A 10,502-nucleotide genomic window follows, 5' to 3' on the forward strand; every position below is an offset into this window, starting at 1 on the left:
GTGGGCTGTCGCAGTAGACTGTGTGTCACTTGGGGAAGCACTGTTTGACCCATGAAAGCCTGCAGGGAGGAATGAGCTGGCTTGGTGGGAGGAAGGAGGAAGAACAGATCTGTTAAACTGTATTAAGCTTCTCCACTTCACTGAGAGGATGGTGTCACTTGGGTTTGGAAGGAGCCTTAACCTGCCCTCTTAGCCTGGCAGGTTGGTGCAGTGTGGGGAACGCGGGGGTCTTTTGCACACTGCTGTCTAGGGCAGCGAGGGAGGCACTCAGGGAAGCTATAGGAGGAACTTGGAAGTTGCAGGAGGAAAAGTGTCTCCATGTCATTAGGGTATGGAGACTGCCAAGGCAACATTGGATTCTTCAGGGCGTTTTGCAAGTGACCAAGTGGATCTTGAATGTATTGGGTCCCAAGCAGGCAAAATCTGAGAAGCTGGAGTGAGTGGTGGTGGGAAACTGACTGTTGCTGGCCTGGTTCAGCAGCACGGGGTTGTGCAACATAGATGGGCATCCTGGGGTTTGAGTCAAAGTTTATGTTCTTCTAGGAGGGTTAATGTTTACACCTGTGTGGTCTTTGGGCAGTGAAATGTGAGGGGTCCTGCCATGAACTGAGACCACCGAGACCTTTCTCTCTCCACCAAAACTTAGTCCTTGGTGCTCTGGGCTTCAGGCTCTCAGGAGGATCCCTGACTATGATGTGTTTGCCATAGCTTAGAACCAGTGAGATCACCCATTGGACCTGTGCTCATGCCTTCCAGTAAGGGGGCAGGTGTGGCACACGTTTTTCTGACCCTTGCCTGAGTTTTGAAGCTAGAGCTCTAGCAACAAGGGTGCTTTTCCTCTCCTAGAGGGAGTTCTTCACTCTCCTGGAGTGATGGCTCATAGTCAGGTGGTCTCCTGCTTTTGGCATGGAGAGTGGGCTGGAGTCCCTGAGCCGACAGATAGCTGAAACACGAAATACAGCCTGAATTGTTTTATCCGAGGGACACAAAATATCTCAAGTAGAGAGAGGTTATTTTCCCTTCCCCAGTCTCCAACCCACTTTGCCATCTACCCCGACTCCCACCCTGACTCCATCCCTGTTCAGATGTGGACAGGGCGAGGTCTCTGTTTGCTTGGAATCTCCTCCGTATTGAAGAATGTGATTTGGTGGGGCCAGCCTCTGCCCGGGCCACGCTGCGTCCCGCGCGCTCGCCTCTGCCCTCCCGTGGGTCTGCTGCTTCTCATGGTTTCTTCTGTCCTCTTTTTTGCTTTGTTTTTCTTTTTTTGTTTCTCTCTCTCTCTCCTTTTTTTTTTTTTTGTGTGAGTTCCTCTGGAATTTTCTTTTTCTTTTTTGGTGTTTGGTGTCTGATCTTTGTTCTGTGGAAATCAACTTGCACTGTAAACTATTTGCTTATTTACAGAGAGATAAAGATTATCTGAAACGTGCAGTTGGTTGCTTATTTTCTTTTTCCCCAGAGATCTATAACCTTGTTTGTGTTGTGCCTAGGTGATTTGTGCTACTAGGCAAACATGTGCTGGCTTCCATTGTGGTGTGCGAGGTTTTATTTTCTTTTTATTTTAATCAAAAATGAAAACCGAGTCTCTGGAAAACGAGGCTGAACTGTGTGTTTTTTGACTCCTGTGCTGTGGATAGAGACACCAGCAAAGCCACCTGCCTCCAAGGAAACAAAATAAACGAGATGAAACAGGACTAAGTCTCCTGACCTTGGTAGCCGGGTGCTCCAACCCTTGTGCAGCTGAGACCTGTGGAACAGCCGCGTGGCCCTGGGTGAGCTCAGAGCGGTGCCCGGATGGCAGGTGATGGGATGTGAGAGCAGGAGGGCCCAGGGTGACGGGGCTGTATCTGCTTTGGCGCTTGCAGCCAACTTGCTTCTCACTGCATGTTCGAGTTACTGGCCTCAGCCCTGCTCTTGGTGTGAGGGAGCTGTGCAGGGCAATGTAGCTGCACACAGACTGTGTGGGGCTGGTTTTACCCCTGCTGGGTGCTCACAAACCCTCTCCTAGGGAAAGTGCTGAAATCCTGGTGCGTCAGGAGCGTGTTCCTTGTGGAGGACTGCCCGGTGCCCTATGCAGGGTGTTACCTCCGTCTGTGCGTTGGAACGGGGCAGTGTTGGAGCAGGACAGAGGGCTGCGATGTGATTTACAGAGGCTGTTTGTAGGAGTTGGAACTGGTGGGTTTTGTTCCCATTCATGCTCGTCAGAAATGCAGGTAGTTCATCCTGTTCCCACAGAGATCACAAGCAAACTTCTCTCTCAGTACATACGTGGGCACAGCCAATTTGTACCTCACTGGGAGAGCTCCACAATAACGTGTTCAGTGAAGACTTATTATCTTTAAGCAGGCTTACACCACAGATAAAGCCCAGGTAAGGTCAGGGGCTAGCTCATGTACTATATCATTCCTTGTCCCCAGGCTGTCAAAATCTAGGGGGAAGGTTTGAGTTCCTGTTTATCATTTGAAAGGGCCAGACCTTGGCGTGAATCTGCTTTGGATCCCTTGGTACAAACTGTGAAATGAGAATAATAATTAACTTTATTGGAGCCTAATTTATCCAGCTGTTACTTCTCATGACATATATCTGTTGACACAGACCTAAGTGAAAGGATTTATTGGGCAAAGTTCATGCTCTGCACTATCCTTCTTGCATTTAGTCTCAGAGGAAGGTGGCCTAGCCTGAATGCTGAATCATAAGGCCAGTGGGATGAGTATGGTCAGGAGTTTCTCATCACTGTTCCTGCCTTGGGGGAGATTGGTTCTCCATGAGATTGGAGTGTGGGGAAGCCGTTGTCAGGCTGTGATCCACCCTCTTCCTGAGGTTGATTTATAGAGGAACAGAAGAGGTAACAGGTGCATTTTGTACCTTACTTCTTTGGCCTTTGTTAAGAGTCATGAAGGGTTTTGATAGCCAAAAAAAAAAAAAAAAAAAAGGGATTGATTATAAAACAAGGCCTGTCCTTAGGTCTCGTATAACCTCTGAATGCAAGAGTGGTGCAAGTCAAAGTCAGCTGACATTGAGTTTGGCCTTTGAGTGCAGAGCAGACCCAGAGATTCCACCAGAGACAGGTGAACATTCAATCCATCTTTATTTCCGTTCATCAAGCTCTGCCCCACACTCTCCCATGTGCTTCCAAAGCATCTCCTATGGAACAAGTACTAATGGGTCTTTGATCACGCGTCCCGTTGTGTAATTTTACTCTTTTATGCTCAGTGTGCCCTGGGAAATGTTTGTGGATGTGGGATATGTGGATGTGGGCAAAGCAGCAGTGGGGAGAAGTACTGATGTGGGGAGGGATTCACAGTAGATTTGGCAGTAGCTCTTTCTTGAGCCACCATGCTCTGTGCAACGGCAGGACCTTTGCTATTACACACTGGTGCTAACATCACACGCAGGGAGCATCGAGTAAAGACCAGCCACAACACTTTTCCAGTGCTTCTCACTCAAGGTTGAGTGCCTCTAAGGAGATATATTGTCTAGCCTGTCCTTAAGGTGACATAATGGTATTGCTTCTATTGTAGAGAATAGGAAAAGGTGCTCAGAACTAGTGAAAATCTGAAGGCCTGTCCTGCTCTTCATCATTAAGAGCTGCGAATTTTTAGCACTTTTGTGGTCTTGGGTCTTACGGGACTCATCCAAGTTGGCACCCAAAATGTTAGCGCCAGGAGCAAGCACCAATAAACCTTTTCTGATAGTTACAGTGTGCTACCCAGTATACTGATCTGTGAAATTACATGCAAAAAGTGTTTGGTTCTTTTTCAGTTACCGTGGGGTGACTAATCCTTCTAGGGTGCCTAGTACTGACAAGACTTCTGTGCTGCAGGAGAGCAGGCTGGTGAGCAGTGGAGGGACTGGTATCCGTATCTGTAGATCTGGGTGTTCAGCAGGGTGTAGACAGTATCTGCTGCTCTGGTTGAAGCTTGCTCTGGTGTTCTCTTGTCTGGAAGAACTCAACAGGAGTGGGTAAAGTCTCACTCGCTACCATATAGCGTCCACTGGCAAACTACTACAAAGCACCAGGGTGCTTCCTTAGCTCAGTAAAAGAGTTTCTGTGTGTCGATCCTGTTGTCTATGGAGGAAACGTGATAATACAGAACACCCTCCTTTTCTGCAGCTTATGGAGGTGTGTGAGGAGAAGTCAAAGCAGAAGCCAGAAGGAAAAAGCTGAAAGCCTTTTAAGTGCATGTGTGCTGCTTACCACGTCCGTGTTCAGCCTCGTCCTTCTGCCCCAGGGTCTGGGGTGAGCAGTGGGCCTAGCTCAGGCCGTGACGTAGACCTCAAGGAGCCCCCCAACCGAGTGCATGCGGTAGAACACGCCCAGAGGGAGGCCGAAGTTCACGATGGCAAACCAGGTGGAATAGCCGTAAAACGACTTCTCCAGTCCGTTCTCAAACACAGGGTGAGCCCCAAACGTGGGCATGATCCACAGCTAAAGAGGTGTGAGAGAAAAAAAAGAGGAGAAATCAGAGGATAGCAAACTGCCTGCTGCCTGCACTCTGATCTCCTTATGGGCTCAAGTGGTTGTAGGAATGTCTCAAGAGCAGCAGAGGCACCTGCCTGCTAAAGGAGGGAAGGCAACTTTTCTAGTTAAACTTGCTTGCTCTTTGCTAAGTCAAATCCTGCCCCTTGAACTCCTGGAAACCTCATGACAGCCTCATTCTGTGCCAGCCAGTTTCCTTTTTCTCTTGCAGGCTGGAGTTGTCCCCATCTTCACTGGTTTAAGGCCACGATGAAGATCCGCATAGCTTCAAAATCCCAGAGCCTAGTGTGCTTACGGGTGAGTTTCAATACTGGAGACTACTGATTACAAAAACTCACTACTAGTTACCCATATTTCTCCTGTTACCTCATTAAGCATTTTTAATGAATGGTTTAATTAATGGTTTTGATTTGTTTGATTCATTAATGATTTTGATAGTTTCTTCAGAGGTTAAAGTCATGGTAAATGAGAATTTGTGAGCTGTCTCCTGCACCCAGAAAACTTAACTATGTTTCCCTTTCAGGCCAAAAAAAGAGCATTTAGAAACATGGGAATAGGGCATTAACAGAACAACTGGTCTTAGCTTGGAAAGATGGTTGCACCAGTAGGTTAAAGCTTGGTGGGTAAAGGTTGCTTCTCTGGAATGAAGTCCCAAAGGAAGGAGGAGACCATGTCTGCATTAAGAGGTCAGCCAAACTCAGACGTGGCAGAGAGAAGAATACTTACTATGATATTGCACAAAACCATGAAGAAGGAGATCTCCCTTAATGCTTTCCTCTTCCAGCTCAGGTGAGAGTACGTATGGATGTATGAGAGAGAAACTCTGCGGATTTCCTGTCCCAGCTCTAGCACGCTCACTCGTCTCTGGTTGTGAGCTTCCTGGTTCCACTCTTCTTTCGACTCTTCCTCTTTGCTGAGAGGGGGCTGTGTGTGCTCCTGTTTGCTGTTTGCTGTGGCTGTCTCTTCATGGGGAGGCTCTGAACCCACTGCATGCTGCCCAGCATGTCCAGCACGTCTGGCCTCAACTGCCTCCACAAAGGGCCGCCTGTGGAGCCCGTCAATAATGAAGACGTTTTGGGTGATGTGCTGAAAGATGAGGAGGACTGAATAGGACAGGATGAGGCTGTTGAGCAGGTCCCTGGGGTTGGTGGCCACAATGGCGACAATTGAGAAGTAGGACATGCCGATTTGGCCAAGGGCTGCCCCCATCAGCAGGATCACATCCAGGCTGCGGGTTGGGTTCTTCAGCGTGTCCAGATCCTTCTTCTCCAAGGCGTGGATGATTGTGCCAATCACTGCGGCAGCGCTCATGAGCGGCAGGAGCACAATGTAGTAGGAATAATACATCACGAAGACCTGGCGGTTGGGTGCTGAGCCGGTGGCTTGGATCTGGTACATCATGAAGACACAGATACCAATCATCACAGCAGCAGCACCCAACAGCGGTCCAAAGACCACCCCCTGGAGCTTGAATTTGTGCTTAATATGAGAGGCATGGTGGTGGCTGATGCGTCTCCCCACGTTCTTCCACATGACATAAAGCATGGAGCAGCAGACAAGGTAGAACTCAGTGTTGAAAGGGTAGAGCAGGATGTAGCCTTTCTGGAAGACCTTGCAGGCAGTTGTGTTCGGGCACGTGCACAAGGCAGTCTCGTTACCTGGAGTGAGAGAAGAGGAAGGCAGCAATTAAAAGGGAGATGTCCTGAATTTCATGGCCATCTTCAGGAGCTCTGTGTATGCAGGAATGACTTCTGTCTTTGTGTATCTTGGAAATGATGATCAGTAGGAAGTGATCAGCTCTCATTCTTCAAGCTTGTAAGGATTTAAAATAACAGAATTCCTAAATATTCCTTTTGGTGAAACCAGAGGTACTAAATGAGAGATACATCCCTTCTTTCATTAGCAGAGCCTCCTCACCCTTGGAATATTAATTTCTCCTTATCTTTGTCTTTACTCTTAAAAGCAGAGCACAGCAACTATGCAAGTTTCTTATAATCTAGCAATCTTTTCCTTGCAGTTGACAGGTGAATGTAATTGTCACTATGTGAACAAAAAATACCTTTCCTACCCCCTAATTTGGTGGATTTATGCAGCAAGTCTTCCCCCTGCAGCACATCTGCTGAAGGCAAACTCCAGCAATAGGAAAGTTGCAGCATTTGGGGGAGCTGGCTGAGATATCCAAATCCCTGAGACTGAGACCTGTTGGCTCTCCAGAGGTCAGTCAAGCAAGAATAGGGATATGTGGAAGAGGAGCCTTGCCTGCAAGTCGCTGCTCCACGTCACGTAGCTGAGACTCAATCTCCTCGTGGATGGAGTCGTTGGTCACGGCTAAGAGCCAGAGGAGGAGGTTAGTGGCTATGGTCAGCATCAGGCCACACCTGGGAGGAGGGAAAGGCACTTTCACCACACATTGCCTATCAAGATTGCTTACAACCTGATTGTGTGTCCACCTGCCACGCAGTCCTGCTCTCTATTTCTCGCTTATTTGCGCGCAGGTGGATGCAGACATGGTGCTTTGTGCCTGTTTGGCCTAGGGCCATTGGCACACAACTTTGCACATGCAAAACTGTGTGTGTTCCCATTTGGCCATTTGCAAAGGAGCAGGGCAGCCAACACCAGCCTTGGTAGCTAATGCAAAACTGGCCTCAGCCCGGGTGCAGTTACTGGAGGGAAGATTGAGATATCTTCCAGTGCCTGATGTGGAAGCCAGGAATAGGAATGGAGAATCAACCTTTGAACCACACAGTGCAAAGCTCTGAGGGGCTGGGAGGAAGTAACAGGCTTTGTAGCTCTTCCAGGTGCAACCGAAGACCAGGGGGAGCTGGTGAGCCCGGGTAGGTGGAAGGAGGATGAGTCTAGTCAAGTCATAACCTACTTTTTGTGTGCTGCAGAATATAAAGAGCTTGCGTAAGATCAGGTGGAGACAAGTCTAGCAAGAGAGCTCATAAATAGAAAGGAAAAGTTTCTCTTCAAAGAAGAGTACAAAGTTTATTCTTTGTTCCTCATACCTGGTGAGGTTGTGCTGGACTTGAATGCAGTCCTTAGAGTGATGCCACAGGAAAACAGCCTGCAAATCAGTAACAACAAGGACATGAGCAGGGCGAAGCTGGCAGGAGAGAGGCGGGTGAGGAGGAGCGCGTTCGAGTGGGAGCGAAGCTGCCTCTGTGAGAGCCTTGCAGGGACGTGTGTGCACCTGCATTTCGGTGTTGGCAGGTGTGCTGGCGTCCCTACGTGACTCCAGTGTGTGTGACCTTACCTGGTGCCAAAGGAGGTCTAGGGAATGCGTTTTACTCTGTCTCGTGCATGAGCATTTGTTGCTGAGATGGGAGCTAGATACTTTTCAAATATGGCTTTGGGCTTGGGCAGGAACAGTTCGGAGGAGCATTATTGTCAGTAAAGAGTTGCAAAGGGTGTGAGATATTTATGAGAGCAAATGGTTTTGTGTGGGGGTGTAACAAATAGAGAAAGGCTGGAGCTACATAGGGAGACTGGTGCAAGCATCTCTCTTGGCCAAATCTATGAATTTTCTCTCCTTTCTCCCTACTTCAATTTTTCAGAACAAATTCCTCTAGATCCAGCAATACATCAGCTATTGCTAGAGAGATTTATTTCAAAATCTTATTTCTTTGTTATTTGAAATAGCACACGATACATCTTTGCTAGTGCAAATGCCTCCCATGCACCCACTTCCCCACGTGCTCCCACTGCTGTGGCCTCCCAGGGTCAGGAGAGAAAGAACAAGGGGGCTCCCAAAGGGATAATGGACAGTACCTGGGTGGTAATGAAAAGGATTTCGATGCAGGGGAACACATTCTGCACCTGGGATTTGCACTGGATGTGAATGACGCTGTAGCCAATCTCAAACACGTTCAGGAGGACGCTGAAAGCACCAAAGAGCAGTAGGGATCCTAGGGAAATGACAAAAGCACCAATAAATCACAAACATGTCTATGGAGCATTTGATCCCAGCTTGGGTTTGGAGGTCTTGTGTCTCATGGATTTGGGAAGAGCTGGAGGCCTTCCAGTTGGGAAGTCTCACGATTTGGAGAGAAAGGTAGAAAGGAAAGCCTGTACCTGAACTTGCTTTGGTGCTTTGGCTAGTTTAAGGTTGAGATGGCACAGGAATTTCTCTGTGCTTGGACACAGTGTAGGAGGAGGGTTTTCAACCTTTTCTGTGCAATCTGGGGGCTGGAGGAAAGCTAATAGCAGATAGAGGTTTCTGCCTTGCTGCAAGAGATCAGTCTGGCTGAAGCCAGACTGTAGAAGAAACACCAGTCTGTAGAAGAAACTTTTTTGGCAGTTTCTCTGTGTTTTGACACCTCTCTACAGCTTTAGGTGCTGAGGTCTCTTACAGTTGTATTCCCCTTAGTTTTCCGTGCTTAATTAACAAGACTGTGCGTGAGGCAGGGTAGTTTGGAGAAGCATCATTTGATGGCGTTGAGCCATTGTGGTGCACACCTGATGGAAGATCTCCAAGGAAAGCTTGGCTGTCACTGGGGCTTGAGTCACTGGCCAGGAATCTTCCCTTAGAAACAGGGCTGCTGTGATGTTAAACAAGGGCGAGGGCAGCATGGGGCTGCTGACATCACGGGAACGTAAATGCAGAGGTTCTTTGCTTGCTTTGCAAAGTGGTGGGCTGACCATGGGCTTTGGAGTCGCTCCGGCTGCTTTGAACCCACGCTCTGCTCTTGCAAGATGCAGGAGTCCAGGGTTTCTCATTTGCACATCACAGCCCTTACGTTTCTCTCCCAATTTTTTATTTATTTATTTTTTTTGTCTGTAGGTTTAAGTGTTAGGGAACCTCAGCAAAACAGCATTCCTAGTGCTGGCTGGCCCAACTCCCCAGGTGGTTGACTGAAGTGTGGAACATGGAGTCGGTCATTCTTGAAAGGTTCTCAAAACCTTTCTTTCATCTCTCCTGCTGTGCTCAGCTGCTGGGCTGTGGGTGAGAAGGCTCCGTTGTGCTTTGGGCAGGAGTCACAGGGCAAGATTTGCTGTGGAGGCTGAAGAGAGGCCGATGCCTCAGCCTCTCTGGCTGCTCTCGTCCCTTTCTGTGGCATTAGCTTTGCCTCCAGTTGCCCCTCGGCCTCATAACAGAAGACTGCAGGAACCCGGGGAGATTCCCAGTGTCCTAATCACGTTTCCCTTGGGGACCTTTCTCTTTCAGTGCTGGGGAAAGGATTTCCTTATCTTCCCAGTGCTGGAAGAAAGGGCGAAGGCAGGAAATGACACATGAAAGCAGAACTTACCCCTCAGCCAGATGGGCCCGGCGTGGGTGTCGCGGTGCAGCACTGCGTGCGGCTGCCGGCTGGTGCCCAGCACGTAGTAGACGACCCAGCACAGGCACAAGACCTTGAGGATGGAGAGCAGGATCCAGACGTCTGCCAGGGTGATGGCCACGTGGTTGAAAATCATGCTGCTGAGGAAGGCGCTGCCCAGGAACACCACGTTCATGGCCAGCAACCCTGAGAAGAGCTGCCCGGCTTTCTGGGACTGCCTGTCCCCCTGCACCAGCGAAGAGCAGTGCCGGTAGAGCCAGGACTTCTCGTAGTGGATTGTGGAGTGGTCGGGCGCAGCTGACGCGGGCCGGTGGGTGCAGTGGTGACAGGGCTTCTGTCTTGAGGCTTTGTTGGCCAACATGGCTTGGCTGGCTGGGAGTCACCTGCCACGCTGAGCAAACAGGGAGTTAATAGGTCTACTGATGGTGAGGGTCTTGCAGAGAGGTTTTGTGCTTTGCTATAAAGGCCACTTGTGTGGTGAATTTGGAGGCCTCAGCCTTCTGTGTTTTGGACCTCTTCAAAGCTTACCCCTGAGCACAAGGCAAAAGAGATCCTCCAAATCCTCCTTGCTTCCTTGGGGCTTCCCTTGGCTGTTTTGCAGCTTCTTCCCTCTCCAGAACCTGGATGAGGAGGAAAAGAGGTTGATGTTGAGCCCAGATTAGGTATTAAAAATGTCTCTCTGGACAGGTAACTGCAAAGCACTGAGGAAAAGCCCTTCTGTCCAAATCTGTTCCGAGAAGCCTGCA

The 10,502-nt window shown here is 49.1% G+C and overlaps 1 protein-coding gene across 1 annotated transcript; it reads right to left on the reverse strand.

Moving 5' to 3' along the window:
- Positions 1 to 4,255: 4,255 nt before the first annotated feature.
- Positions 4,256 to 10,117, reverse strand: OTOP3 (otopetrin 3). Its single transcript, XM_010211811.2, has 6 exons — positions 9,727 to 10,117; positions 8,249 to 8,385; positions 7,486 to 7,544; positions 6,737 to 6,855; positions 5,204 to 6,135; positions 4,256 to 4,426 (listed from the first exon to the last, which is right to left on the reverse strand). The coding sequence occupies exons 1-6, from the start codon at positions 10,115 to 10,117 to the stop codon at positions 4,256 to 4,258; spliced, it is 1,809 nt and encodes a 602-aa protein (XP_010210113.1).
- Positions 10,118 to 10,502: the final 385 nt, after the last annotated feature.

This window comes from Tinamus guttatus, unplaced genomic scaffold (genome assembly GCF_059628265.1).
Source record: "Tinamus guttatus ecotype Peru unplaced genomic scaffold, ASM5962826v1 Tinamus_guttatus_pri_ptg000649l, whole genome shotgun sequence".
Lineage (NCBI taxonomy): Eukaryota > Metazoa > Chordata > Aves > Tinamiformes > Tinamidae > Tinamus > Tinamus guttatus.

Excerpts from the sequence above, each read along its gene's own strand:
- OTOP3 (XM_010211811.2), bottom strand. The coding sequence starts at position 10,117 with ATGTTGGCCAACAAAGCCTCAAGACAGAAGCCCTGTCACCACTGCACC. Across the intron at positions 7,545-8,248 it reads TCCTTTTCATTACCACCCAG|GCTGTTTTCCTGTGGCATCA; the intron begins GTACTGTCCATT and ends ACTGATTTGCAG. Across the intron at positions 4,427-5,203 it reads TGGTTTTGTGCAATATCATA|CTGTGGATCATGCCCACGTT; the intron begins GTAAGTATTCTT and ends ACACCTCTTTAG.